This window comes from Myotis lucifugus, unplaced genomic scaffold, assembly GCF_000147115.1.
Source record: "Myotis lucifugus unplaced genomic scaffold, Myoluc2.0 scaffold_236, whole genome shotgun sequence".
Classification (NCBI taxonomy): Eukaryota; Metazoa; Chordata; class Mammalia; order Chiroptera; family Vespertilionidae; genus Myotis; species Myotis lucifugus.
Genome location: NW_005871284.1, coordinates 1,162,564 through 1,177,672, shown reverse-complemented (window position 1 = coordinate 1,177,672; position 15,109 = coordinate 1,162,564). Strand labels below are relative to the sequence as shown.

The 15,109-nt window shown below is 39.3% G+C and overlaps 1 protein-coding gene across 9 annotated transcripts in view; it reads right to left on the bottom strand.

Moving 5' to 3' along the window:
- The window catches only part of DLG2 (discs large MAGUK scaffold protein 2), a 1,152,012-nt gene that overhangs the window by 50,296 nt on the left and 1,086,607 nt on the right, over nt 1–15,109 (bottom strand). For all 9 annotated transcript variants that reach the window (XM_023762195.1, XM_023762199.1, XM_023762198.1 and 6 more), the window contains one exon: nt 9,597–9,672. In XM_023762195.1, the coding sequence (XP_023617963.1) occupies nt 9,597–9,672 (76 nt within the window). The remainder of the gene's footprint in view (nt 1–9,596; nt 9,673–15,109) is intronic.

The following is a 15,109-nucleotide window of genomic DNA, read 5'->3' as shown; positions in this document are numbered from 1 at the left end:
CAATATGGCAGAGAACTCAGAAATAATCCCAATTTCTAACCAAAGGCAGGGGCAAGAGCTGGGGACTGAGATCAGTCCTGATGCCAACTCTACCTCAAAGTCGGCAAGCATCTAGTCAAAAATACCCCTCACGCAAGTGGATGTAGGGCAAAACTGCGGCAACTCCCTCTTTCTCTAGGTGCAAAGGGGATTTGGAACCTAAATAAAGAAGCTCTTTCAGGAAGCTACTCATTCTAGTCTTGTAAATGGGGAAGAGTTTGAGATGCGTGTGTATGTGGGTTGGGGTGGGAAAGAGATAGACTAATATTTCCAGGTACTTTACATATATTCTCTCTTTTAATATAATTTCATTTTTATATGACATGTTATTATGCTTCTGATAGAAGCTGGTCATTCTGATTGAGACCACACCTTCCAGCTATGCCTCTGTATCTCAAACTTCAGTAAGCCTAAAGCCGTGGTCAGCAAACCGTGGCTCACGAGCCACATGCGGCTCTTTGGTCCCTTCAGTGTGGCTCTTCCACAAAATACCACGTGCAGGCGTGCACGTACAGTGCTATTGAAACTTTGTGGTCCATGCGAAGAAGTCAGTATTTTGTGGAAGAGCCACACTGAAGGGGCCAAAGAGCCGCACGTGGCTTGCGAGCCGTGGTTTGCCGAGCTGCAGTTTGCCAACCACTGGCCTAAAGGAACCTCAGGGGAGCCTGTTAAAATGCAGCTTTCCTACCACCACCCACAGGGATCCTGATTCCACAGGACTGAGGATGGGCTGGACATCTCCATTTTAAATAAGAGCCTCAGCCGATGTTAATGTAGGTGCTTCCAGGCTATCTATCTATCTATCTATCTATCTATCTATCTATCTATCTATCTATCATCTATCTAATCATCGCCCCATGCTAGTTTCTTCCTTTTGGAAATGTAATCAACACAGCAGCAGAACAGTCTGCTAAAATTCTAGTCTCTGCTAAACGCTTGCAAAGGCTCTCCACTGCCCTAGTGATCTGGCTTCCGACGTCCCCTCTGCCTTCTCTGCTGACACTGATGCTTTTGTAGTTATGTAACATCAAGCTTCTTTGGCTTCCCCAAGGCACACTGGACTGTTTCCTGTTTTACATCCTGTCCCCTATATATCATTCTTTCTATCCTTTTATACCTGGCTAGGTTTTACTTTCCTTCCGCCTTTGAATGTTAGCTCTTCTAGAACTTTCCTATGAACTCCAAGAGATGCTTAAGTATTCCAGGTCTGAGTTTAAATAGTACATTGGGCTCACTTCTCACTCAGCACTTTCCAGATTCTTATTTGCTAACATGTTTATTGACGCAGAATATTTTATGATTCCAGAGGGGAAACCATCTTTTATGCATGGTGTTCTTCCATTGCTTCAATCAGTACCTGGCACATAGTATAGCCTCAACAAATGCCTGTTAATAAAAGCCCAAACAACAGAAAACATTAGAGGAGTAGAGCACAATGAGCAAATATATTTATTAATTCAATTTTCCATGCTCCTGCCAATATTCATTAAATGAAACATTTAGCTTAATTAAGTAATGAAAATGATATGGGCCGTTAAAGGTATTTTTTTCAAGTTTACCATTTTTTAATTTTTTTTATTCTGATGATGAGGTTGACCCAACATATATACAATATATATGTCAATATATACAAAACAAAAAAGTTGTCTTAAAAATGGAATTAAGCTATAGAAGGTAGACACGCTTTATAAACTAAATCACATCTAAAAATGGATGTGTGTGTGTGTAATAGACAGATTCTACTGTCTAAATTTATAAGTTATTCTAAATTTGGTATATAAGGTTGCAGTTCAATTTGGTAGTTTCAACAGTAGTACTTTTTGGACCTAGGAGGGAGATGGCTAACAAGAATAAGTATGCATAGAAATACCTAAGGAACATGACCTATTCTCCATTCCATTCCATAGACTAGCAGTTTCTTCAGTAACTTGACAAATAAATACCCTTTGGAGAAGAAATGAAATGACACATATTTATTCATTCAAAACTATTCATTGAGTTCAGCTGCCTTTCAAGGTTCAGATGGGGACCATCTTACATGCATCAGAGCAGGAAACTCAATTATAGGCCCCTCTGAGAACCATCTGTAGAGAGGCCACCAGTACTTCTTTATCAGAGAATTCACAGTGTGCTGCTCTATGGTTCTCAGTGGACATGGAGCTCAAGGTTTGGACAAATGTGATTATCACATTGAAAAGAAAATGTAATGAGTTAGCACCTGTCCCCAGCCTGGGCTAGCGATACTCCAGAATTCCCTGGACAAGCCCTGCCTTAGTTCTTTGCATAAAAATGTGAGATGGTTAAAACCGTACTGCCTGCGAAGTGGGGAAAGAATCAGAGAGAAAGACTACAGCCAGGAAGACCAGTCAGGACACTGCTGGAGGGCCTGGAGCAGGAAGTAATAATACCACTGAGGAGGCTTTTTCTGAGTTTATGAGCTCTGAGGGGAAATGCCTTCCAGAGGCCCATGGAGAGGGCAGTATGGCTTTCCTTCCCCCCCTCCTCCCTGAATCTCTACGTCACCACTGGACAACTGAGCTCTTCACTGGGCTTGGGCCCTCCGAGACTGGCTTTATAAGGGGATTTCTTTTGAGGGCAGTGATGACTTTCCCTTGAAACTCCCAATGTCACTTTGGAGCTGTTACAAAAGCAATTCCTGTAACTCATTCTTGGTGAAGCAAACACAATTCTTGCTAACAAAACAGAGTGTCCAATTACTTTTTTGATACATGACACAGTGGCAGGCTCTGCTGCCCACTCCCTGTGTATCCCAGAGAAAGGATTCTCAGTTTCTTCATCTGTAAATGACAGAGTAAGGAGTCAATGGCCATAGAGAAATTTCTAAGACTCTGTGAAGTAGAACTGAGATTTCTCATGCCAGCTCCAACTTGATTCAGGGAGACGGCCATGACCTTACTACCCATAGCTTCATCTCTGCCCACGCCCTCTCTCACAGTCAGCATCTCCTCTTAGAGGGAGCTCAGGCTTTGGAAAAGGAAACAGAATATTACGAGAAACCATTAGGTCAAATGCCCAAGAACAACAGTCTTCTCTGATTTCCCTAGATCCAGTTTCCCATTTTCCTTTGCTTTTGCCACTATTTATAGCTCAGATTTTCAGAATCGCACACCAGAATACTACAATAGCTTTCTGAACATCTCTAACCGTTAGTCTCATTCTTCTCCAATCTGTCCTTCCCACAGTTGCCAGATTGACCTCTTGGAAACCTACTTTTTTGTCATTTACTTCTCTTTCTTCTAAGATAGATGAATTAACATGGTAGATACCATGCTAAGTGCTAGGGGTGCAAAGATGAGTAAGTTTGGACTTTTGGGAGTGACATTTGGGCAATGATACAGTTACATTCAGGGTGCAAGCCCAGAGGAAATCAGTAGGTCTGGGTGGGTCACAACCTTTCAAATCTTCACTGTCTCCACTATAAAGTACATGTTTTCAGGGAAAGGTAAGGCACCGAAACTGACCGGAGTTTAACCTTCCAGTCCCGAATCCTTTTACTCTCCTCCATACACTGTTGCTTGCAGTGAATATAAACCATGCTTTACTTCCTACTTTTCCTGTGTCCTATTCCTACTCCACCAGCCACACCTTGAAAATTGTGCTAATTCTTCAAGGTCCCTCCTACCCCACTAATCCAAAATCCCTCAGCCTCCACTCCAGAATCTCCTCTTCCACTGAACTTCAGAGCAACTTCCTGTCCCTCTTGTCTGGAATGAATAACTTCCTATCTGAGGGGGACTCGTTCTTTCCCCTGAAATCCCTGCTCCTTCAGGGCAGTGACCATGGCTTGTCTTGGTCTACACTGACTAGCAAGCTGCCTTGTATTGGCATCTAGTAAAGGCTTATTAAATAACTGAACGAGCACGTTTGCCAAGACCTGTCCCCTCCTTTGTTCTGGTTGGCCACGATAGATCAAGTATGTAGCCCACGCTCACTGCAGAAGTGGTGTGAGTCAGAAAGACACACCATTGAGGAAACCAGCTTTCTCCTTGCAGGATTTAAGCTATGTCTAAGTTTTTGACAACGCTAAACCCAATTCAATTTATTTCTTCATTTTTCTTAAAAAGCACAAGTGTAACATGGATTTAATAAGGAAGAGAGCATGCTGTTGTGTACAGATTATGGGTTTTGGAATCAGACATGGGCTCAGATTTCTTCATCTCTCGAAGCCTCAGTTTCTTTAAATCTATAAAGAGGGAATGAATAATTTCCTTTCAAATTCTGTGGTGGTGATTAAGAGTTCCATGTAAGCTGTCTGGGTTTTTCCAACGAACACTCCAACTACTTCAAATAACATCTATCACCTTTGTTTTGTATCAGCCTGTGGATAAGTAGGTTATTTATTTATTTACAGCCTGCCTGCCTTTAAATTTACAATACAAAAGGGGCACATACATATTGTACTTGCTGAAATTTAGTAAGGATATTGTTGCTCTCTCATACTCTCTCCAACATATATTTCCCTTCCTTAAATTATTAAGATTTTTAAAATAAAAATAAAACAAAATTTAGCCCAAGTCACTAAATACTGATTTTTCAATGGAGAACAGCTCAATTCTGAAATACAATTTCCTACGCGTCTTAATAAGTAACAAAATGACTGATTAGGAAACTGATTTAAAAAAGTTAGAAGAACAAAGAAGGAAATTAAGGGGATGATTACATTTTCATCACAGACTGGTTTGAATGGAGGCTCATTAGGAACTTAGCAGTGAGGTTTGGGGAACTGAGACGGTTCTCAATGAGACCCATCCAAACAGATGACCACTTTGACCTCAGGGGTCTGGGAAGACTGGAATTATCTGGGTTATTGACACAATTGTCTACTTGTCTTTGCATGTGTAGACACAGACTTTGTGAAGGCACATGGAGTGGACAAAAATTCCAGGCATTTCATTTGTAGCAAACGGATACTTTCAAATGGAAAGCCTCAGATTTCCTCATGGATACTCTAAAATTTTAATTCGCTTTAAAGCTCATAGCTAGACTTTCCATGCAAGCTTCCTGACCTTCCAGAAGTTTTTATCAGCTCATTTGTTAAAACTCCCACCACACTATCTACACCATCCATCTGGTGTCCCTGATCTGCTGGGCCTTACTCCAACATGCCTACAATTTCCACCTTCATGTCTATGCTGGTCCATGCCTACAGTTTCCACCTTCATGTTCATGGCAAATTCTTACACTTCAAGATCTTGTTCAAATGACACCTTCTCTTTGAAGCCCTCTTTCCTACCCAAGGCATAAACAGGAACTCTCTTCTTCTTCTGTCCTCCAGCACAATAAGGTACAGTGTGAAGAAATGGAAAGAACAAATGTTCTGCTGTCAAAAATGACCTGATTTAGCTTGGCTGGTGTGGCTCAGTGGTTGAGCATCGACCTATATACCAGGAGGTCAAGGTTCAATTCCCAGTCAGAGCACATACCTGGGTTGCAGGCTCCCTCCCCAGTGGGAGTGGAGGAAGGGCATTCAGGAGGCAGTTGATCAATGATTCTCTCTCATCACTGATGCTTCTATTTCTCTCCCTCTCCTTTCCTCTCTGAAATCCATAAAAATATATTTTTTAAAAAATGACCTGAATTTAAACCTGACTCTTTCATCTACTAGCTATGTGATCTTAGGTAAATTATTTAATTTCTCTGAGGCTCAGTGTCCTGATATTGAAATCAAGATTATTAATTCTCTAAATTTATTGGGAAAATCAGTGATATTGGATTCATTATTTTTTTCCTATATATTTTTTTGTGTCAGCTCCTTGAGATGACAGACTTTGCCTTTTTATTTATTTTGCTGCCCCATACAGCACCTAGCATAGTGCCTGGTATCTTGCAGCATTTAGTGTTGTGTTTTTCTTTAAATCAATGGGTAGTTCAGGAAAAGTAACTGAAGCACTGATAGGTCAATTAAAGTCAAAGCTCTTCTATGAAGTGCTCTCTGGTCATCCCATGCCCGTTAATTTGAATTCTCATAGCTCTGTCACAGCCTGCTTCACACATACTAATTGATTTTAATTTACTCCAAGATAGTAACCGTGGCTTTCACTTTGAACTTGGGCAACACTTCACAATGCTCTGTAACTGCCAGCAAATGACAAGATTATTTAAAACACCATCTCTTTCTCATTCCAAAGAGTTTTACTCTTCAGTTTAAGTTAAATTTATTTTATGGTACTACTAGACACTAAAACCTCTATAACAATGGCTTATGTCTATACTCCTTGCCTTTGGCTCAAAGTGAGTGGCACTTCCTGATCACCTGACCCAACTTTCCCAACTCTTTACACAGTTTGTCTCTCCTTCTCCAGTGTACTTTCTCTGTCTCTTTTATAACATATTTTTTATGGATTTTTTTCAGAGGCAGGAAAGGAAAGGGAGAGAGAAATAGAAACATCGAGGCTGCCTCCTGCATTCCTCTCACTGGGGATCAAACCAGCAACCCAGGCATGTGCCCTGACCTGGAATTGAACTGGTGACCTCTTGGTGCATGGGGTGATGCTCAATCACTGAGCCACACCGGCTGGGTCAGTGTACTTTCTCTCAACTGTCCTTTGTTTTCTCCTTGTGGACAAGCATCTTCTTACTGATGTATTATTCTCCTGGGGGTTTGGAAAACTTTGGTTCATTATTTCTTAATTTGTTGACTCAAGGAGAATTACTGCTGGTGGGCATCTTAAAAATCATTGAATCCAGACACATCAAAAAGGGAACAATTCCAAATATTGTGTTAGGCATGACTATCGATCATGGCACTTTTTTTCCCCCCTGCCAAGGTCATATATGGCCTCAGAATCATTTTCAACACACTATTCCAGGTAGAAACTATCAATCCATCAATCTATGTAGGAAGTGAAACGTGTCTGACATACCTGGCGTAGTTCAAAGCTGTTATTTTGCTAATGAGGCCCAAGGGGCAGTTGTGACTTAGTCATGAACTGAAACCAGAACCCAGGTTACTTAACCCTCCTGATTTCAGTCTAGGGTTTCCTTTTCCACATGATCACTGCTTCTCTTTCAGTGGTCATTCAAGTCCTAGAATTTATATTCTATGCATTGATATATACTTAAGGAGAAGGGCCTATGTTACACTTTGATTCGTTCACAAGTTCTAGTTCTGTGTTTGGCACATGATAGGTATTCAATAAAATTTCTTTGATATAAATCCAACTACATATATGAAACAAACAGGAAATATATCCTTTGTTTTTTTTACCAAGAATCATTGAAAAATCCTATCCTTTTGTATATAAGCAGTATTTATTTAAAAGGACTGCATGCATGAAGACATATACTTTCACTTTTTTTAGAGCAACATCGTATGTTTAAATAATAAATTCCCATCTGAATGTTTTAGGGGAAAATAAATTATGTTAATAAAAGGACTGCACAATTACACTTCTACTTAAAAATACAAAGGGCAGTGTAGGTTTGGGGATCAGAAGTCCTGAGAAATAATAGATTTTCTTCTTGTTTTCCATAGTGACATATACTGACCATAACTTGTGGTTATTTTTGACAATGAGAAACCAGAAATGTCAGGACAGAAAAATAAAGGAAAGGAGACAAACAGAAAGAATAGGGAAGAGGGAGCAAAGGTATTTTATACTATAGCAATATAATGCTAATATTATATAAAACAGAGTTTAAAAGCTATACTACCCACAGATAACATCATACTTAATGGTAAAATACAGAAAGCCTTCCTCTTAATGTTAGGAACAAAACAAGGATGACTCCTCTCGCCACTTCTACCCAGGGCAATCAGAGGTTCTAGCCACGGCAATCAGGCATGACCAAGAAATAAAAGTCATCCAGATTGGAAAGACAGAAGTTAAAACTTCTTTCTTGCATATGACATGATCTTGCAAAAAAATAATATTGGAACTCTACCTCATATCATAAAAATTAACTCCAAATGGATCAAATACCTAAATGTAAGAGCTAAAATTATGAAACACTTAGAAGAAAATATCAACATAAATCTTCATGACCTTGGATTAGGTGATGGTTTCTTAGATATGACATCCAAAAATACAAGTAACAAAAGAAAAAATAGATAAAATTCATCAAAATTAAAACTTTTGTTCATCAAAGGACACTATCAAGAGAGTAGAAAGACAACTCACAGAATGGGAGACAATATTTGGAAAGCATATATTTGATAAGAGATTAATATTCACAATATTTAAGGAAACTTTACAACTCAATAATAACAAAAGAACCTAATTTAAAAATAGGCAAAGGATCTAAATAGATATTTCTCCAAAGAAGAAATACAAATGGCCAATCAGCACATGAAAAGATGCTCAATACCAACAGCCATTAGAGAAATGCAGATCAAAACCATAATGATATACCAAATAGGGTGGCTATAAGCAAAAAGACATATAATAACAAGTGCTGGTGAATATGGTGAGAAATTGGAACTCTCACACACTGATGGTAGGGTGGTAAAATGGTATGACCACCTTGGACAACAGTCTTGCAGTTCTTCAAATGACCCAGCAATTCCACTCCTAGGTATATTCCAAGTGGAAATAAATGTGTGTCCATGAATGCTCACAGCAGCATTATCCATAATAGCCAAAAAAGTAGAAACAACCCAAATATCCATCAACTGAATGAATAAATTAATTGAGGTATATCCACAATGGAATATTATTTGGCATTGAATAAAATATTTACACATGCTACAACATAGATGTACTTTGAGAACATTATGTAAAGAAGCAGGCACAAAAGATCACATAATGTTTAATTCCATCTACATGAAATATCCAGAATAGGCAAATCTATAGAGACAAAGTGGATTAGTAGTAGGGCTGGGTGGGGGTGGAGATGGGGTTGGGGGAAATGGAAAGTGACTGCTACAGGATCTCTTAATGGGGTGATAGGATGTTCTAAAATTATGGTTGTGGTTGTATAACTCTCAATATACTAAAAACCTTTGCATTACATACTTAAATTGGTGAATTGTATGGTAGTAAATTAGACCTCATTAAAGCTGTTATTAAAAAAGATACATGTGTATATGAGTAAATCTTTTAATTTTAGTGATTAAATTTCATTTGTTAATTCTCTTCTATGTCTGTCACAACAATCCATGTATTCACTTAGATGGTTCATATGTATATTTCCATGACCACTACTTTTAGCTTTATAATGTGTAACAGACTAGACATATTTTATGATGAACAGGTATCTTTTATGAAATCCATCACTTCAGACATTTCATTTAAAAGAAAACAAATTAAAAATGAAAATACCTAAATTATATTTCTCTTCTTCATTATAATCATTATATCACCTTCATCAACGCATGATTTCTGTTGACCACTAGCAGCTTTACCCCCAGGATTTAATATATTCACCATAAATCCATTTCATCAGAAATCACATCATTTCTTTTAGCAATAGATTTATAACAGTGCTCTACTGTCTGGTAGCTTCATAATTTACTTGCTACTGAAAGCCTAAATGTTAATTATAGTTAACTCCATGGCAATCAAGAGAACTTAATGTTTTGATTATTTTGTACCTACCCCTTTTGAATCAATCACTCCAGGTTTTGCATTAAACTTCACAGTCTTCAATCGAGCACGTTCCTTTCTTTCCACCCTAGAGAAAATTGAAAATAAAGACTCTATCACATGGCCAGTCACTTAGGATTAAAGTTCCTCATTAAATGAAGGACACCTCTTCTTCTTATCATATAGCTCAAATAAAATGTGTTCTAAAATATTTCTGTTCTTTTGTGTAAAAAGTATACAAAGACACTATAAAAAGTCTTGGTATAATGTCTTCAAGCTGCTAACACATCCCTTGAAATTTCTGTGTTATATGTACTGAAAGTATAGTATTTGGAACAAAGAGGGAGAAACACCAGTATTTGTTATTTAAGTGCCTGAATAAATCCATTGAAATTTATTTCAAAGAAATCACAGCCCATCCTCTCTTCCAACCTTTTCACCTTTCTTTTTGTTTCTTTTTTCTTCCCTTCTTTTTAAGAACACTGGGGAATTTACTACCTTCACCTCCAAACCAAACATGTTACAGATAATCTTGAATTTTTCCCTTTTCCCAATGTCCTTCTGTCATTCTTCTGCAGACTTCATTATTTACCTGCCATTTCATTTATTTATCAATCACTTATTGAGGGCCTTCCATGTATCAAGTAAGGAGCTGGGAACAAGGGGAAAGCATTTTAACAGCATGACTGCAAAGAACATAAAGATTGATAATGCTGCACAGTTAGACCTTTGATAGCAATGTGGGAGCATATATGTCATGGAAGGACAAAGAGAAGTGGAAAGCATTGAGGTGGGCTTCTTGGAGGAGGTGTCAATTTATGTGAACTTGAAGGATGAGAAAGAGCTTGTGAGTAGGAAAAGTTCAGGGAGAATTTCCCAGACAGGAGAGACAACATACACCATGAGTTGAGGCTATAAGCAAGCTAAAGGTGGTAGGAAGATTCCGGCATATGGTACATAGAGGATGGGGAAGTGAGGCTGGTGGTGGGCCTCCTTGTAAAGGGTATTCACCTACACTAAGGACTTGGGTTTTTTTCCTTGGGGAATCCTCAAGATTAGAGGATATAAAACAGGAAAGTAATAGAATAGATTAGCATTTTAAGTAGGTGACCCTGGTGAAGGAGAAAGACTGGAGGAGGAAAGGGACAGCTGGAAGCAAGAGGTCTATTTATCTATCTATTTATTTATTTTTAAATATCTTTTTATTGATTTATCTTTTTATTGATTTCGGAGATGCAAACATAATGATGAGAGAGTCACTCATCGGCTTCCTCCTATACTCCCCACACAGGGATCGAGTCCACAACCCAGGCATGTGTCCTGACCAGGAATTAAACTGTGACCTCCTGGTTCATAGGTTGACACTCAACCACTGAGCCACGCCGGCTGGGTCAGGAGGCCTATTTAGAAGATACTGCCATAGCCCAGGCAGGAAATGATTAGATATCATAGTGAGGTGGAGGAGAGAGAGGGGCTTGAGGAATATCAGTAAAATAAAATTGTTAGGAGTTGTGCCTTGTTTGAAGGCTGGCATTGAAAAAGGGGAAAAGGCAAAAATTCAAATACCTCCCTATTTTTTTATTTTTTGCCTCTCCAGTGTGTCACATCGTTTCTTTCTCTGTGCCACAATATCACTTATTTGCACCTCTGTGTCGGCTTTTCTTTCATTTCCCTGTGTCTGTTTATTTCTCATTATACATGCAAGGCTCTATGGTCTTTGAAGGCAAGCCCACATATCACCCCACAATGTGTTATAACAAGTCCTCCATTAGTAACTGTTGGACTAACAGAATATTCATTGCATTGTTTTAACATGACACTTTGTTTAAGTATGGCTAGCTCTTATTTCAAAAACGGGCAAAGAAAAGAAAGAGGAAAAACCTAAATCTAGAGAAACTTAATGGTTTCTAAAATCTAAGCTATTCATAGATTAATAATTAACAACATACGCCTTTTAAACTGTGGGCTCTTTTGTGCTTCCAGCTGAAACACAGTGAGAATCAGGGTTTCTATAGTTACAGAATGGAGTTTCAGAATATATTTCAATGTGAGAGTAGAATATTTGAGTGGAAACAGCTGAACAAAATTTTTCAAATCTAACCTCACATATGAAAGCAATGTGTTCCACGGAGAGTTTCTATGTGCACCCAACATTCAGGAGGTGGGAGGAGAGCAAGGAAGACTTCAGAAAAGGTGAGCTGCCGGCTGGAAAGATGCTCCCTGACAAAATGCCTTCTCTGAGCTCCTTCAGCTTTTCTCAGTTTTTATCCAAGAGCAAATGCTAATTCATATTCATTTCTTTGGATTTTTCTAACACCGCTGTTATAGCCCTGACTTTATCCTGGCTTCTTTGCATCAACCAGGCTAAATATGGAAAAGACGAGTCCAATAGATGTTGCCAAAATGACTGTAACATGCAGAGAATACACATGGTTATTTGATCAGGCTGTGCAAATTCTGCATAAATCCATAAAACTCATGTGGGCCCCAAACATGCATAATATTAGGCTCAGTATTCTATTCTAAAAATTGTTTGGCCACAGCATTCTAATTTTTTCCCCCGTGGTTCCTAAGTCCATTCTTTTTTAAAAATATATATATTTTATTGATTTTTTACAGAGAGGAAGGGAGAGGGATAGAGAGTTAGAAACATCGATGAGAGAGAAACATCGATCAGCTGCCTCCTGCACACCCCCTACTGGGGATGTGCCCGCAACCAAGGTACATGCCCTTGACCGGAATCAAACCTGGGACCCTTCAGTCCACAGACCAATGCTCTATCCACTGAGCCAAATTGGTTAGGGCCCTAAGTCCACTCTTTTCAGATTTCTTAACAAGTGTTAAGGCCATTTGTAATGATCTATCCCTTAAATCTTAAAAGGGTTGCAAAGAATGTTGTCAGATGGATGAACAAACAGCCAGACAGACACAAACACATGCATACAAACCTAATATTTGATATGGTATATTATTACTCTTCGAACAGGCAACAGAGTTAGTAAATAATAATTTTTAAAGCCCTCCTTATATAGGTGGCATTGTTTCATTAATAATGATAATGATGATATATAAGTAAGTGGTGGCTGAAGTTTTAACATATAATTATCAATGAAAAATTCCTTCACTTTTACATGATCTCATCTGCTCCCCACTATAACCCAGTGATGTAGGTGTAATCAACCCTATTATATGGCTGGGTAAGCTGAGACTTGAAGTGTACGCCATTAGAAAGTGGTAGAAATAGGGCCTGAACAAGTACCTGCTAACAGCTAACTTTAGTGACATCCACATCCACTCAGTTTCAGAAACAGCATTCATGGGCCTTCCACACCTCCTTTATCCAATGGGAATTCTCAAAAAAATGTGATGTGCTGGATGAGAAGTACATAGCCTTATGGCCAGTACAATTCCCTATTAGTCTGGGCTGAGTTTATCACAATGAATAACAACCCCTTCCCTTGTACTCCCATATCCAAAATGTCCTAAATTAAATAAACCATAACCCAATTTAAACATATAATCATTCAGATAATACCATATCTTAATAGTCTGGCATCAATATTAAGAATTAACTTGCTCTTAACACTGACATTCAGGTTAGCCAAATGTGTATTTGCAACATTATGTCACAAGTTTGTGATTGATTTCTCTCCTCAGCAGTCTTTTTGGTGTTCACAGAAACCCCACCATAGTCTTGCTTTCCCATCACTAAGGCCCACATTGATTGCCACTTGGATTTCCCTGCAAACCCCCTCCTTGGTAGTAGTGGCTATGGCTTATCTTTTCTTTCTCACCTTATTCAGTCCCTGCTTCTCTCCAATGGCTTCTTGGGATGCATGTGGATAGCTTATTGCTGAAGTGAGAGTTAGGGTTGGGAAACAGGGCCCTACATAGTGCTTTGAGCTCAAAATCTGAAGAAAGGAAAATAGCCATCCTTTGTGAATGCACAAAAGTATCAGAAGCTATTTTAAGCACTTTGCCTACATTGTCTATCATCTGTACAATGATCCAGGGCTTAACATAGAGCTGGGAATAGAGTTGGAACTAAATGAATCTTTGATGAATAAGTGCACGAATAAATTAACCCTCAAGGAAGCTACTAGTTCTTGACCTGAACATGAAAACAGGCTCAGAGACTTTCAGTGACATGACCAAACAACCAGTGTGTCTGATAAAAAACAAAAAACTGTTCATTGTTTTATGACTTTTTCACTTGGTAAATTTAGCATCACCTTCTCTAATTATTTTGCTATGTAAGACTCCTTTGGCAGAAATAGGTGATATTAAGTTTCCTAAATCTTTACCTAAGGAAAAGGTAGACAGAATAGAGTTGAGAAGAACCGCTGTACTTCTCTCACACTCAAGAGAGGCAAGTAATTAATTAGATTATTTAAGCAGAAATAATCCTCTCCGCCCTCATTTGGTTGCTGACCAAAAGACAGAAAATATAAACTGGATGGCAAAATACGAGCAATCGGTTCTGACACCGAGCATCTCCAGAGAGAACCACATGGTCATGCTTTAATGAGCCCAACTGTCTCCTTCTGCCCTCTCAGCCAATTCCCATCTGGCCTTTTCAGGTGCTGGCCAACCCCCTAATGAAGTCAGGCTTGGAGTGCTAGATGGTGGGAACATCATTTGGTGCTGGGTGTTCCTTTGGCTGTGCTCCACAAGGCCCTGTTGCAGGGAGAATGGAAATGCCATCCATGTTACTGGCCACAAGCTTGCTGCGAAAGCTAGGCAAGTATACCCTTATGCAATGCCAGCTACAATCTGTCATCTGAGAGCCCAGGTGACCAGTCACTGTGGGGCAATATATACTAGTGGAGACTTGAATTAAAGACTGTGGAACAAATCTCAGCTTGGCCATTCCCAAACTATGTAGCCTCAGAAAACAGATTTATGCTAAGAGCCCAGGTTTTGAAATCACACAAGCCTGGGTTTGAATTCTGCTTCTACCACTTAATAGCTTTATGACCTAGGGCAGTGGTCGGCAAACTGCGGCTCGCGAGCCACATGTGGCTCTTTGGCCCCTTGAGTGGGGCTCTTCCACATAATACCGACTTCTGCGCATGGGCCACGAAGTTTCAATCACACTGTACGTGCGCGCCCGCACATGGTATTTTGTGGAAGAGCCACACTCAAGGGGCCAAAGAGCCGCATGTGGCTCGAGAGCCACAGTTTGTCGACCACTGACCTAGGGCATGTCATTCACCCTCTTAGGATCTCAGGTTCATGTTGTTAAAGTTAGAATATTAACACAGACTTCAAAAAATTATGGCGAATGTCAAATGAGATAATAACAAGAAAATTATTTCACACAGTGTCCAAAACCTAGTAAGACTCCTTAATTGGGAATGGTACACTCCTGGTGTGTGGAAAGCCACATGGTCTTACTACCAGAGAGACCTGGGTTCAGCCACTGGCTGGCTGTAACCCTTGGTTTCCTTATAAGGCTTTTGTGAAGATTAAATGCAACTGTATATTTGAAAGCACCTGGCACAATACAGAGGCAGTGCTGTCAT